General features: G+C 37.7%; 1 protein-coding gene and 1 long non-coding RNA gene across 5 annotated transcripts in view; one reads left to right on the forward strand and one right to left on the reverse strand.

Moving 5' to 3' along the window:
- Positions 1 to 13,346, forward strand: part of LOC144196901 (uncharacterized) — a 28,809-nt gene extending 15,463 nt beyond the window's left edge. Inside the window, exons 3-6 of one of the 4 annotated variants that reach the window (XR_013326409.1) lie at positions 5,810 to 5,975; positions 11,961 to 12,032; positions 13,068 to 13,140; positions 13,255 to 13,346. This is a non-coding gene — a long non-coding RNA (uncharacterized LOC144196901). Of the gene's footprint in view, positions 1 to 5,809; positions 5,976 to 9,736; positions 11,777 to 11,960; positions 12,033 to 12,443; positions 13,022 to 13,063; positions 13,141 to 13,254 lie in introns of those variants that run through there. The other 3 variants (XR_013326412.1, XR_013326410.1, XR_013326411.1) reach the window with 3 other exon arrangements.
- LOC144196899 (guanine nucleotide-binding protein subunit alpha-14-like) lies at positions 2,303 to 11,146 on the reverse strand. The gene is made up of 8 exons (XM_077717407.1): positions 10,937 to 11,146; positions 9,685 to 9,846; positions 7,225 to 7,409; positions 6,956 to 7,110; positions 6,129 to 6,257; positions 5,789 to 5,918; positions 4,824 to 4,977; positions 2,303 to 2,763 (listed from the first exon to the last, which is right to left on the reverse strand). Exons 2-8 carry the CDS (start codon positions 9,833 to 9,835, stop codon positions 2,558 to 2,560), a joined length of 1,110 nt encoding a protein of 369 aa, XP_077573533.1. The 5' UTR covers positions 9,836 to 9,846; positions 10,937 to 11,146; the 3' UTR covers positions 2,303 to 2,557.
- Positions 13,347 to 15,571: the final 2,225 nt, after the last annotated feature.

Here is a 15,571-nt window from a genome sequence, read left to right on the forward strand (position 1 = left end):
CATAATATCAGCCTTCTAAATACTCATCTCAACTCATTTTCTGAACCCCCTTATCCTCACTAGGGTTGTGCGGGGGGTGCTGGGGCATATTCCAGCTGACTTTGGGCCAGAGGTGGGGGACACTGAATTGGTGGCCAGCCAATCGCAGGGCACAAGGAGACAGACAATAATTCACAATCACACTCATACCTAGGGGCAATTTAGAGTGTCCAATCAGCCTACAATACATTTTTTTGGGAATGTGGAAGGAAACCGGAGTACCCGGAAAAAAACCACCGGATAACATGCAAACTCCACCCAGGTGGACTGACCTGGATTTAAACCAAGGTCCCCCTCATTGCGAGGCCGACAGTCTTAACTGTTGACCATGATGTTTGCTACAAGTGACCGAGACGATCTGGATTAGAGTTGAAATGGGTCAAGCGAGATTGGTTTTGCAAAAAAAATTACTTGAAAAAAAAACAAAATCCTGTACAAAAGCTGTTATATATTGTACACAATTTTAAATGAGCAAAAAAAAAAAAACTGGAAAAACATAAGTTATGTAAAAGGGCAAAACTTCATTTTCAAGGAAGCCTTTGACTTCAAATCCCAGCAGAGAAATACTAATACAAGAGATGAATCTATTTCACCTTATTTTCCACGACAGCAAAAGAAACTCGTGTCGAAAACCTTTTTGAGGTAAATGTTTTGTACCTCATTTGAAACGACGGCTAGACTGCTAGATGGACTACGCTGTTCCATTCCTAATGACATGGTTTGACAGCTCATTTATTAACGACACTTTAAAAGCGAAAGGAAAACAAACCGTCTGTTGAAATTTGACACACTGCAAAAGACTCTTCTTAACAACCCTGCCATTTTGAAAAATGGGGAAAAAAACATCCCATGAGGTCATTTTTATCAGTTAAAAACAGTTAAAAAAAGACAAGCATACTGTAAGATGTCTTGCCCTTATCCAAAATGGCCTCTGGCTGTGGTGAAAGAACATTGGAGGGATTGGAAAGCTCTTATCAGTGACAGGCATAGCATTAAACAGGATGACAAAATGGCTTTTTAACAGGGGACCGGCTCACCTTCTTCAGACATGTCAAGCGCGCTTGTTCGCCAGCCATAGCATTTATCAGAGTAGCCTCAGCATGGGTATTTATTTGTTGAGGAGGACGGTAGAGATTCTTTCCAACTGTGCACCTCATTATCAGTCTAGGGCAGACCCCCAACCGTCTTATCGTCTTTGGCCAGAGTTGACGTCATTTTACGTTTCATTGTGTTGCTGGGCCGGCTCTATTTTTTCTTCATCAATCAGTGAGTAGTTGAAAGATTACGACTTCAATAGCCAAGTTGCCAGTTATCATGCTGGGAGAGTAGCTGGCGACCAGTCCTTGGTGTACGCAGCCACCGTGGGAGGTAACCATGTACACTTTGATGCTCTACTGAAGGAGATTTGACATTTGCACTTTACTTGAGTATTCATTTAGTCACCAGATCACGACAGCGAGGATAAGCATAATGATAAAAAAAAAAAAAACTGGATGGATCCCTGCGTGACATGAACATGGCGCCGTGTTATTCTACATGGTAAGATGATACGATGAAACCAGTTTATTTTGCCACCTCGACATTGAGGTTTTTTTGACAGTGAGTCGAGGTATTAAATGTGATATAGCTGTCAGAATGCCAAAAATGACACCTAAATTCTATGGTTGTCATCTCATTTGCGCAAATTAGGGTGTTCTATGCAGTCAGTTTTACGCATAAAATCCAACTAGACTCCATTGAGGCTTATTCAATGCGTTCCACAATGTTTTGTACTATATTTATACTATATATATTTTTTTTAACTCAAAACATTGTGGAACGCGTTGAATAAGCGTCAAAGGAGTTTAGTTGGATTTTAGGCAAGAAAATACAATTTAAGCACTGAAGGAATTTGACCCAAACACACCCAAATGTGAGCCAATACACCAAAACCAGACACATGGATAGAAAAATGGCACCATGACAAATGAGACATATTTTCCTTTTAAAAGTGGTTAAGAACCATGCTATATTCAAATCAACAGACCCTCATTTTGATGTTTTACGTAAAATACATGCTGTTAACCTCAATCAACTTGGTAGAAAACCATTTTTGTGGTATTTTCCAGCTATTTTCTGAATTCTTAGGTCTTCTTACAGAATTTCAAACAAAACTAGGGTTCAAACCTTGAAGTGAAATATTCTGATATGAAAAAGATGCAGATATTTGAGAAGTATCTGGTAATTGGTGTAAAGGTTCACAAATGAGAAAGCAAATAATTACTTTCCTCTCATTGTCCTTTTATTGGCTGGCTAACATTCCGAGGTATACGCTGCTCTTCCAAAAGGTCACTCGTGATAGGTTTCGGATTACTTGCAATCCTATTGCTACAGAAAATCCGTCCAAAACTATTTGATTGGTTTGTCCATGTCCGTTTCCTGCAGATGTTGAGAAAAAAATATGTCTGGCCTTCATTGTCCCTGTCTTTTGGAGAGTCTTATCATAAGCATAACCATTCCTTTACGGCTGTTTTAAAGTTCAAACAATGCCGAAATCCTGCAGAGACCGGAGCAGCACCGTGTCCTTTACGTCACAGAACACCTTGCGGATGTTTTCCGTGTCTGTGGCGCACGTGGGGTGCGTGTACAGGGTCTTTCCCTCCATCCTGCTGTCTGGGCTATTGGTCTGTTGCTGGTACAGCTTTTCGATATATTTTCTGGCATCTACTGGGTCTTGTCTTCTTCCTAGATGGATGAGGGCAAATAAAGAAATGCAGCATTTAATATAGCATCCATCCATCATAAACTGATATGGAATCAACACAATTCCCCTTTTATTCCTAGAAATTGTGGAATTTGTAACATGGTTCTTCAGTGTTATTGGCCTGATAAGGGGAAAGATGTGCTTATATTTTATTCATGCTGAATTCAATTGGTGGAACCCTGGGAGTTGGTAGTGTGCAATAAATTGGGGGGAAAAGGCTGCTGGCATCCAAATGGGGAAGCTGTACCACAAGCTGGTGCTCCTCTATGTGAAGGATGCAAATGAGACATAAATGGGCAGTCTGACATGAGAGAGTCCAAAAATAATTGGCGAAATTGGAAATTGCGGGACAGTCAATTTCATACAAAACAACTTCATCCTCATCTGGAAGGGAGTGTTTATCTGCTTTTCTGCCATTCCTCACCCTTTGAAAGGCAACAAAAGGTCAACAGCACCCCCCATTTGTCTTATAGATTACACAAAGGGTGTCAGACTAGGGTTGGTTCGCGGGCTGCTTTAACGTCAACTTCATTTCACGTGGGCCGGACCATTTTGGATATTATATTTAGGCTTTTTTTTTTTTTATAAATGGATTAAAAGAACTGGATTATATAGATCTAAAACAATGTTTATTTTAGCTAAGATTTTACAAAATGATATTTGGACTAAAAACTGAAAAAATGAATTAAAAAATTACAATTATTGATTTAAAAGGATAAAATTTAAGAAAATGTAATATATATCTATACTCTATTTTAGTTTGATCCTAAAACAGAAAGTTAGCACTGACGATTTACTTTCCTGGGCCACACAAAATGATGCGGGGGGCCAGATTTGGCCCCCGGGCCGCCACTTTGACACATGGATTACACTGTCCGGAGAACTTTACATAGAGAGTTGGAAGCCACCTCCGTATATATTACCCCAATTTAATATATTATCTTTATAATTTTCTTGACCAGGTTGAATCTGGAATGCATATTGTTACACTCGATTAGAGTAAACCTTTAAATTTCAATGATTTTCCCACATATTTCTTTAATTAATTTTCTACTTTCATGAGCTGACAAGCTTCCATTCTAAATGAAGACCCCTTCACATTTATGGGTTAATTACACTTTGGATTTAAACAGTCCAATTAAATGTGCTGTTCACATTTTGGTATCATGTGACCACAAAATGACACCCAAAGTGCAACAGTTACAGGATATGACATTTAAGAAATAGATATATGTAAAAAAAGGAATAAATCTTTGGCATTTGTCTTTTGGTTAAAACATCTAAAACCAAAATGCATTATCATCTGCTATGTAACCCGAGATTTGCTTTACAGGAATAAAAACAATTGTTCATTGTTGGTACACACTGCCACATCCTTACCCTGCACATAAAACACATTCTGGGATTTGGGGGGGAAGGTACTCAATCTAACAGTGGTTGTCATGGGTTACGAGAGGACAAGGGGGGGTTGTAAGAAGGATTGAAAGTGTCAAGGAAGTACTCTAGCCTTTTCACATGGCGGAAGAGACATATTTATGTGAGTACATGTGTACTGTATACAAATTATCTGCTGTAAGTGTAATAATAATTTCAAGGAGGAGATTTGCGAGAAGGATGAAAGAGGCTTGAAAATTGTGTTGCACTTTGGTGAGGAATAGAAGAAATTTCAAAGTAGGGGGAAAGTAATTTTGTAGATGACTCAAGGTATGATTAACACAATGAGGTAAAAGGATTGGAAATGATGACAACCTGTAATGTGGTGCCATTCATTAAACCAGATTCATCCAGATTGGGGCTTTTCAATGAAATTAGAAAAGAAGTGATGTTCAAGAGAAGGGCTGTTAAAGTTCACATTCAGATGAAGAAATTCATTAAGAGCAAACTTTCCTTCATTATTTGAAAAAAAGCTACCAGGACTAATGAATATAATGTGTGTAAAAGCCGAATAATGATTTTTTTGAATTGTATTTTTGTAATGGTAGTTGTGGACATTGGTTAAATAAAATTGGTTCAATAGATTTGTCATCCCATGCAAACTTACCCATAAAACCGGGAAAGTATTTCTTCAGGTCAGAGGTTTGTATTTTGTCGGCCAGGATATCGGTTTTGTTGAGGAAAAGTATGATGGAAGTGCTGTGGAACCACGGTGAATGAATGGTGGTGTAGAACAAAGCCAGGCTCTCTTCCATGCGGTTCTAAAACACATACATACAAAATTAAATTAGGAAGGGGGCATGTATTGAGCTGATGTGGTCATAAATATTCATAAAGTTATGTGCATGCTTATTTTTTTTAGATAATGTTCACAGGTGAGTTTGAAAGAGTCCTGAAATCCAAATCTTGTTGAAATAAGAAACACTTCTCCAAATAGTGACAAAGAATAAGAACACACAATACAGTACATACTAAATAAATACCTGCATTTCACACAAGAATGCATTAAAATGCATGTTTAAAAATAATAATTTAAAAAAGGGGATAAGTCTGAGGATGGGGACACGCTCTTGTGTTAGACTGACATCTTCTGGAAAATAAACAAACTGACACTTTGACGTTCAACAATGTGTAAAAAGAAATAAGGGGCACCTGCAACAAAGCATATGTCATCCATCACACATGTTAAAAATTATAGCGCGATTTATTTTTTTCTTGGGTTGTTCTCCTATTTATATTGTTTGGCTCCAAGTAGTCCAGTTCTGATAGGTGGCTGGGATATGCTCCAGCACCCCCTGCGAACCAGAACTGAGTAAATAAGGTACTCGGAGGTTTGGTCGCCGGTCAAATGGTGAAAGAGAGTTTACTGTTGAAACCAGATCTCAAAATTATATTCATGAGAGAGAGAGTTTAATATCTAAAAGAGAGAGTTTAATATCTAAGCACTGTTTAATATCTAAGTACATTTGACCGGCGACCAAAAGACTGTAGACCAAATGTCTGGTCACGGTAAATAGTACTGAGTACTAACTGGTATTGGATAAAGGTCAAAGAATACCCAAGCCTACTCACAATCGTGTCTCTCTCCTCCAGAACCTGGTCATACTCGCTGAGGGAGGCCAGAAAGATGAGGGACGTGACGTTTTCAAAGCAGTGGATCCATTTCCGGCGCTCTGACCTCTGCCCGCCGACGTCCACAATTCTGTCCAACAGCCGCCAAGCACGAGGTGGGGGAAGAAAAAAGGTCAACACTTACTCGGTAAGACAATTTCTATTCATTTTAGTGTAAAACGCCTATTTCAGAAATCTAAATGTTTTGAGTTTCGAACATGCCCACCAGAGCAAATTCATCTTAAGGCACCACTAAATCAGGTTTATTGTCAATTAGGGAAGAATTATTATTGTGCCCAACCTGAGTGTGATTTTATTAATGGTGAAGGCATAATCGTGAATGCCAGAGGTGGGAAATCGGACCCTCAGTACGTCTTGTTCTGTGGGGATGTAGTCTGGCTCGGCGATGCGGTCCAGTTGGTTCATGTAGCTGGAAGAACATAAACGTAGAAAATAGAAGAAGAAAAAAACAATTAAAGCTGTTATCTGGCTTCCCAACTGTGTGCACAACAAACATAAGTGAGGAAAGTTATGCAATGAATTAGCTGTGATTAAAAAGATAAGAAAGTGGCTGAGCCGTAGTGTACAAACAATGGCTTTATGGCCACATTGTGAGCAAACACGTAGACACGTATTACTTGGCAAACAGAGAGTTACGTAGAGAGCAAACTGAAACACTCCGAAAAGCCCCAAAGGCCCGTCATTTTTCCGTAAAGTCATTCATTTTTATTTCGTCTATTTGGACACTGAATGAAAGCCATGAAATGAGTTTGGAAAGAACTGCTATTCAGTCCCTGACTTGTTTATGTTCTTTGTTTCATGAAGTGATGTGTCCCTAAAATTTTTACTTTACTTTGTACTTTATACTTTTGACTTTACTGATGAGTATGTTAATACTTTAGTCCTTTTTTCTGTTTATGTTTCATATGTACTGTTAACGGATGCACTTTTTTACATGTATCGTATCTTTTGCTGACCCGGCCCATCTTTCAATTTTTTAAAGTCAATGTGTTCCCCCCGGGCCGAAAAGTTTTGTGTTAGACGAACAAAACGGCGATCACAATGCTGTCTAAAACTGTGATACTTGTGTATGTGTCATCGATGATGAGTACAAAACATTGGACTCACTACTCTGTGGAGTCTAGTAGCTGATACTCGCAGCGTCGAGTATAGCAGACTTGGATGCCCGAGTCAGCCCAGAGGCGACGAATGGCGTCGACGTAGTCTCGGTCCAGCTTGGTCACCTGCACCGTATTGACAGTGTGGACCTTCCTGGCAAAAAACTAGAAATGGGAAAGCTTATATTATCGTTTCATTCATTTCGTTAGCATTCCGCTTATCTTCACAAGGCAAGGGAAAGTCAGAAAACCCAAAGTCTGAGTATCTGGGGAACGTACCTCGTTATCGGGGTTGGAGTAGGGAATTTTCAGTACGGTCATGGCTCCTGTCATGGCCTTGATAGCTGTGAAAATGTTCTGGAAGATGCATTTAGCAAATTCTTTCCTCTCCTCCGCTGAGAAGCCGCGGCCATGGATGATCCTCATTTGACGGATGAATGTGGTTTTTCCACTCTCGCCAGTTCCTGAACAATCATTGATACTCATCTTAACTAATGTATACATTGTAGGCTGGCCCTAAATGGAATTTTTGCAGAACTTGTGTGCTAAAACTGCCAGACTCGAGCTTCAATTAACATTCATATATTTAGTAATACAAGACAATAACATATCTTTTTGTGTGCAATGAAGAGATACGTGGTTCCCACAAAACCAACAAAGAAAAACAACTACAAATAGTATGTATCTATCTAGATAGCCCCAAAAAATTACTATTTATTCCTATTATCCGCAACAACATTTTAGCTTAATCAAAACAAGAAAAATACATCATTTTTGTGACTCTACAACTATTTTGGTCAGTTTCCTCTTTGGATTTTCTGGATAAAACTCAACAGAAACCTTGACTAATTCCTCCAAACCATTCCTTTAAAAATTGGAATGTGATTTTGTCGTACGAAATGGGTGTGCCATGCTTCCATAACGCCTTGTCATGTGAAACGGCGATAAGTGTCAACCACATACCATCTTGCATGACATCACTTCCATTATTCTTCAAAAATTTCAATCATAATAACATTACACATCCACTTGATTTTCCCCAGTACAAAATGATTGCAATTGTACAAGTTATAACATTCAGAGTGAGGAACAAGTTTTTGTTTGGATTTCCACTCTCAACTTTCAGATATTTAACAAAAACTACATTTTTAGAATAGACACATTACATATACTATGGTGCAAAATGATCCAAAATATGTTCAACTTAAAAAACTACTTCATTGGGCATTCAGGCTCAAAAATACCAAAGTATAAAGAGTTGTATTAGGAATAGTTAGTACACCCTTGAGCAATCCTAATTACGTAGATGAACGAGTTTGAGTCCGGAAACCTTGAAGAATTAAAAATAATAATAATAAGTACTGTATTATTGTAATACACCCACATCTCATGCCCATTGAAACTTTCCAACATTGGCTGTACAATTAATATAAATTTTACAGGTAGTATGATGACAGTTCTACTTTGTACCAGATTATAACAGCAATAAAAAGTAATTACTAATTTGTGTAGATTATAAATCTTTGTATACTGATCTAATCAACATGAGTTAAATAATCAACACAATATACTGTATACGACCTAAATGGGTAAAAAAAAAAAAAAAGAAAGAAATTTATGGTCAAACAAAGATACTGCTGTTAACACAATAGTAAATGATCGCTGCCAGCCTCTCCCAGTTTAAATGGCACTGAAACATGATCATTCTTTGCCAGACTTCTCACTTTAGATGAATTAAATGTCTTTTTCTCTGTCCGTGGTAGCCATTTACAACAGAATCTGCAGCCCCATTTTGTCACTCGAAAGTAATCTATCGAGGTAGAAAGAACGCCTAAATGTTTTTGTTACTAGTCTGGTGGCTTCCTTTACAAATTTTTTTTTTTTTTTAAACGAAACGATTATAATCTGGGCCATTCTTGACATACTTTGCACGTGCGTAGACACTTTGCATACTTTACTTCTCTCTCCAGTTGGGCCACCAAACAGGCCAGGCTACACAAAATGCCAAAGTGGCGCCAAACTAGTTTCATGGTAACTTAATCCCTCAGGCAGACTGGGGAAACCAAAAAAGAAAGTTCACATTGGGTACAATGTGGGAACATAATGGTGAAAAAACTATTTTTTTGGGTCAGGTAAACAGGAAAAAGTTTAATGACATTTAAAATCAGGCCATTTGCTAAAAAAGTAGTAATCATTTCCCTATACCTGGTTGGATTTTTGCACACACACAAAAAAAAACGGAATACTCTAAATTGCCAATAAGTGTGAGTCTGAATGGTCTCTTCATTCCTTGCGATTGGGTTGTCACCAATTCAGTGTGTTGGGATAGGATTCAGCACCCCCTATGACCAATGTTCCCTCTAAACTGCACATGTGCGCAATTGCGCACTACTCTCGTCTTCTCTGCGCAGCAGCAATCATATGGCACGCAGTAAATAAAATGCAAACTTTTTTTAAACCCCTTTCTCCATGATGGCGCCGTTTACGGGGCAGCCAGTGGCAGTAGCTCGTGCCACTCTTATGTTTTTCACGTTTTACATCATGTTTTACATGAAAAATTAGAGGGAACATTGACATGCACCTGCTTATGGCAGGTGTGATACTGGTGTGCCCATAGCGAGCAATGATGTAGTTCACACTGGTACTCAGTGCGCTCAGGGAGGTTGTCTTTCTGCCCAGACCAATGAAAAATTAGAGGGAACATTGCCCATGACCCCAAAAATAGTTGACTTGACTCACCTAAAAGAAGAATTTTAACTTCTCGCCTCTCCATTCGCTTCTGCTTCTTAAGTTGGCGCTCGATCTCCTTGTCCACTGCAAGGGACCTCCGCTCCTCCTCGGAGAGGCAGCAAGGACAGCTGCGCCGGAGAACTTCCCAGCACCTCCCCATGGCCCCAACACCTGACATCAAACCAGCCATATTGGAGCGTTAGTTGCACAAATCTATTGCCATGTTTAGGGCTCGGCGTTTGCGACTTATATGGATACAGTTATAAGTTATGGCAATTTATAAAGGAGATTTGAACATGGAGAGTGGTCAGCATGGCTGCCTCATAGTCCTGAGATTGCAAAAAATAATAATTTTATTCCAGTATAAGCCAAAAAATGCTATTTTAAAAAAAATCTATAGGGCTAAGAATAAAAATAGGGGCCGCAAAGAGACAGATTTACAATAGTAAAGTTTACAGAAAAGATAATTTCTATTTGTGACTTGTGGACTAATTATGGACTTTGATGGTGACTGCAATAATGATTTTTAGATTCTGCTTGACTGGAAACCACAAGCATCTCTGACATTTAATAATTAGTATTTTTTTTTCTTTTTGACTGTTTACACTATCAACAAAGATATGTTGGGTGCACAAGGGTAAAGCCGTCAGTAGCCAACTAAAAGTAGTAATTAAAAAAATTATATTGAAAGTACGCACAGACATAAATCTTTTTAAAAAAAGAAAGGTCATATCTTTGATGGTTTACTGGTTATAGACTCATCAAGGACTGGTGCAGTTTCCAATCAGTAAATGTGAGTGGGAATGGTTATTTGCCTCTTTGCATGGCGTAAAACTGACTGGAAACCAGTTCAGCATTTCCACTTTGCTGGGATACAAACTCAACGGTCACTCTAAATAGGATAAGCTGTTTTAATAAAAATAATGCCAGATAATTTTAATAACTTTACCTATTAGGAATTGAATCAACAGGTCCAACATAGTAAGCAATGTGACTAGTTTAAATGTATATTTTTACTGAAATTCAACCTGGATTTTGATCAATCTTCTGATGCAATGAGTTTAAATCTGTTCTTTTCTCAAAGTCTCACACACACACAATCATTTCTATTCAAGTACATAGTGTGATTTTGTGTGTGTGTGTGCCAATTGTATGTATAACACTATAGTAATTGTTTTTTTTAGACTCAATGGAGTCATTTTGTGTATTGAAGTGATAGTTTTAGCGTCATCAAGATGAATACAATGAAAATATTCATTACCTTTTTTAAAGTAATCTTAGTCTGTCACAATCCCAGCATCCCCTTCACGCGGTCCATGTCCCTGTAGATGCCCTGTCCAGTGCAGGTGCAGCCCAACGATGTCATTCGAAATCCGCCTTTATTTTGACACTAACCAACCTGCTTCTCGGGAAAGTCCACCTCGCCTACACTGGAATGTTCCGTGTCCACGCTCTCTACCACAAGTGGAATGCGCTCTAGGCGACGGCACGACGATAACTCGGCAAAGGAAGCACACGGAAGCCGGAAAAGACACTGTTGAGAAGGGAGGATTTCAAAATAACTTTGTTGGAGGCAGGGTACAAAGGTGGCAAACACACTCACAATTTCACACTCAGGCACACTTGTCTGAATAGAAAATGTAGGAAAAAGTGGTAAAGGTTCATTAAATACTTTGCTCAAAGTTGCAGATTGAAATTTACTCCAATACTGGTGAAATACACAGTTTTTTTGTGCCATTATGTTTCTAATAACTTCCATAATAAAGACTACAAAGTATACTATCCAAGACAAATTTCACAGATGCTATTCAGTATCTTTTGGTACTAAATAACTAAGTTCTTTGTGAGTATATTGAGAAGATCACATAACTTTTTGGATGGTTTAACCAAAAATATTTCTCATGTATGACATATAGATGAAGCAAAAGTGCACTGGAGCACACTAAATGCAATTGTTGGTCTTTATATCTTTCCATATTTAAATTTTAATTTAACTGACAGGTAATATTATACTATTATTATTACTCCTAGAGTAGCACTACTCCAACTAAATTTCAAATCCTGCTAATAAAAGACATGGAAAATGAACACAAACTGCAAACCTGTTTCAATGCCAATTTTTCATTCACAACTAACTAATTGTTTTTTCTAACCTTCCTGCTGTAGGACGACTATCATTTTGACAGGAATGACAATTAATACTCATTCATTTTCCTTAGCGCTTATCCTCACAATGGTCGTGGCTTTCTATTAACATTCCTGTTTTATTTCCTCTTCCATTGTAGACTGCCCGGAGGAAGATCTCAAGTTCTTGCTCACTAGTTTCTGTTGTCGTCTTTGTTTTTCTTCTTTTTAAGGTGAGATCACTAAAACTCCTACTCCACTTTTATTCATGGCAGGATCTGAAACACGCTGCATATTTATATTCTCAGGATTTGTATACAGATACTAGATCCTGTTAAAAAAAACATATTTAACTTAACCCTTAAGGCTAATTATGGTAAATAGATTGCCTTATTAATGGAGGAATAAAAATTGCTACTATTAGTGGATAATGTTGATAAAAGTTTTTTTTAAATGATATTAAGTATAGTTTTAAAATCAAATAGCTGTCAATATTTTGACATACCTGGATAACGTTTCAGCTGCCGAGAACTTCCTCTACCTACAAAATAACGTATGAGGAAAAAGAATTGACAAACAATGAATGTTTATTAAGAATATTACATACACACAGCCAACTAATAGTGTAGTGGTTCATTTACTAGACTTCCAGGCGGTGTGGGAGGAATTCTCATTCAAGTGCGGTGTGATAGTGTGTGAAAATGTTCGTCTTTCTCAAGTCAACTAGGCTCCAGCACCCTGCGGCCCCACACAGGTTGAAAATGACTGTAATTACTATGTTCATTGAGACGCCTATATGTCTCTTAGCTCATTGGTGATTCTCTGATTAGTCTTTCTCCACAGACGATAAAGAATACATGACTGTAACACTACTATATTATCTGTCTACCTGTGATACTGCACAAATTGTGATTAGTATATTGATTAAAATCATGTTCTGTTTTGTTTAACAGCAAACTTTAACTGGGAGTTGTAACACAAAACTTGAAAACTCTTTTTTTTAAGTGATATCCACAATTTGTACAGTAAAGTACACAATGTACAGTATGTTTGTACTATATCCAATTGCAGATGTCTGGTATGGATGGTTTTTAAAAAATGTGAGGAATCCTACTGAACACTACTCGGTTTCCTTTTAGGAATCAGAATACAAATCTGTAATGCTGATAGAAATGCATTAGAGGTTTTTTTGTCACTCCTCCTCCTATCTCAAAATGTTGCTTTGTATATTAAGGTGTCAATCTTTTGTTTTCTTTGTGTCTAGCAAGACCGGTCTTTCTGGGCCTACATAACCTACCGTAAGCAGGGATCACCTGAGCTCTTGGTTTCCATGGAAGCCAGGTAATATAAATGTGCCTTAAAAAAAAGAAAAGAAACGAAAGTGTCAAGTCTAAACAACTTATGATTGAGGAAATGGTAGAAGTAGTGTCACAGTTTCCATATTTTACCTCACAGGTTAGTGGAGAGCCATATGCACCCTTGGAAAGAGCCACATGTGGCCCCCGAGCCATAGGTTCTCTACCCCTGTTCTAAATGAAGAATCTCAAACTGCTTTTTTATTATTAGTTTTATTTTTTAACAAACATTGGAATAGATTTATAGCCTTATTTGGTATAATGATGAAGAAAGTAGATCTCGCAGAAATATGAGAAGCAAGTTATAGAGAGAAAATGCAGTATGGAATGAAATCACCCCAAGAGGGTGTAGGCTGAAAGAAATGAGCCGCCTTGTTTTCCCAGCATGCATTGGGGTGGAAGCTGTCTCATGTTCCACCTGTGGCAAGAATGACCTGGTTGTCATTCAGGTACCTCTCCTCCCCTTATCATTCTCTGATGATTCTTTACAGCCGTCCCACTGTGGCCGGTAGTAATATGAGTCTTTGACAGAGGAGACTTTGTCCTCTGTGGACTGGCTGTTGTGGGTAACATGCCACGATCAATGATTAAACTAAATGGACTCATAAAATATCATATGCGTCCTTCCAATGGCTTCATTTTGAAATTGCATTCATCTGAATTGTCAGACTTGACTATAGAACTGTTCAGGCTGTTAGGTGTCAGAAATACTCAGTGAGAAAGAAATGATTTTGTCTTCATAGAGGGCTCTCATGGTGTCTTTAAAATGTCTTAAATTGACATATGAAGTGTCCTAAACAAAAGGTGTGTTGTTAGTGTGTCTTAGTGTGTTAAATGTTAAATAGTGTTGAATGGCATGAAAATGTCTTTAAGTTACTTTTTTCTTGTTATGTTGACTACAAAACATTGGATTTTTAAATGGTTTTAGACCCTTAGTGGCCTTAAAAAAGTATTCAATTACATTTGATGAAAACTTGTTGGAATCCTGTAATGTGGACAGAAAATGGGAAATTGAATTACATTTTTATACACTTTCAAGTAATTTCAGAATGGCCAAAAATGCTGCTTGATAGCTTCGGATTCAAACATTGACAGATCATTTTTTATTCATTTTTGTTTTACAGGATGTATTTGAGGGTCCTAGTTGCAATTACATCAAATGTTCATTAGATGTCACTTGAGGTCCACAAGAAAGTATTCATATTGACATAGTGCTGTGTTTAAGAACAGTGAAATACTAGTAGATTTCCTCAAATTTGTGCAAAAAAATAGATCAGAGCATTATTTGCAAAACTTTTGTTTTTTCCCAAATGTTTAACTTTTTTTTAGTCCTGCAATGTTGCATTGCATTCAGAAAAAAATCATATGCTAACAAAATAGCTACTCATTAACAACAATCATGTGAACTGACAGCATGTGAAATCTAAAACCCATGTCAAAAACATATCATAAAATAAATGAGTTCATAATGCTAAAGTCCTCAAACCAAGAGCTTCAAATAATTGAAAATATTATATAATGTTCCAACACATTGCTTTTAAAAATATTTTTGTATATTTTATTTAACACTTGGGAATGTTCTAATTATTGTAATTAAAGCTTAATATTCATAACCAGTTTTTTTTTATAAAAGAGGTCACAAGAATGTTAGTTTAATCAAGAATGCATCATTTGGTTTGTCACCTGCTACATTAGAATAGTAAATATGATCTCTTTTTTGTATTTATTTATCGCAACGTCACATTTACTGGAAAAGCCAGACACTTTGCGTTGGTCTTGTCATTTGTCGCTAAAATAAAGAAAGCTACTGCAAATATTGACTCGCGTTGTCATGCTACCTATTTAACCAAGTTTTCTTTTTTGAGGCAGAAACTCAACATATTGACCGACTGTAAAAGTTGTGAAATGAAGATGAACACATTCAATGCTTGTTTCAATTGATCTAAAATTTCCATTGACCTAACCAACCCCCTGACTTGCAACCTATGGAGAATATTGGTCCACCTGTGTGGCGTTTGCATGCTTTCCCGGGCCTGTGTGGGTTTTCTCCAGGTACTACGTTTTCCTCCCACATTCCAAAGACATGCATGCTAGGCTGATTGGGCACTCTAAATTGCCCCTAAGTGTGATTGTGAGGGTGATTGGTTGTTTGTTTCCTTGTGCCCTGCGATTGGCTGGCCACCAATTCAGGGTGTTGTCCCCCGCCTCTGGCCTGAAGTCAGCTGGGATAGGTTCTAGCACCCCCTGCAACCCTAGTGAGGATAGAGTGGTTTAGAAAATTAGTATATCAAGTGTCTTATTTCCATTTTGTAGAATATTTCAAGACTGCATTGCTTTCAGTAAAACTATGTAGATGAGTGAGTCTAACATTATGACATAAGAAGTGATTGTGTTTGTTGGCTACATGCCTTTCTCTG

The sequence above is a fragment of the Stigmatopora nigra genome, chromosome 5 (assembly GCF_051989575.1).
Source record: "Stigmatopora nigra isolate UIUO_SnigA chromosome 5, RoL_Snig_1.1, whole genome shotgun sequence".
NCBI classification, from domain to species: Eukaryota; Metazoa; Chordata; class Actinopteri; order Syngnathiformes; family Syngnathidae; genus Stigmatopora; species Stigmatopora nigra.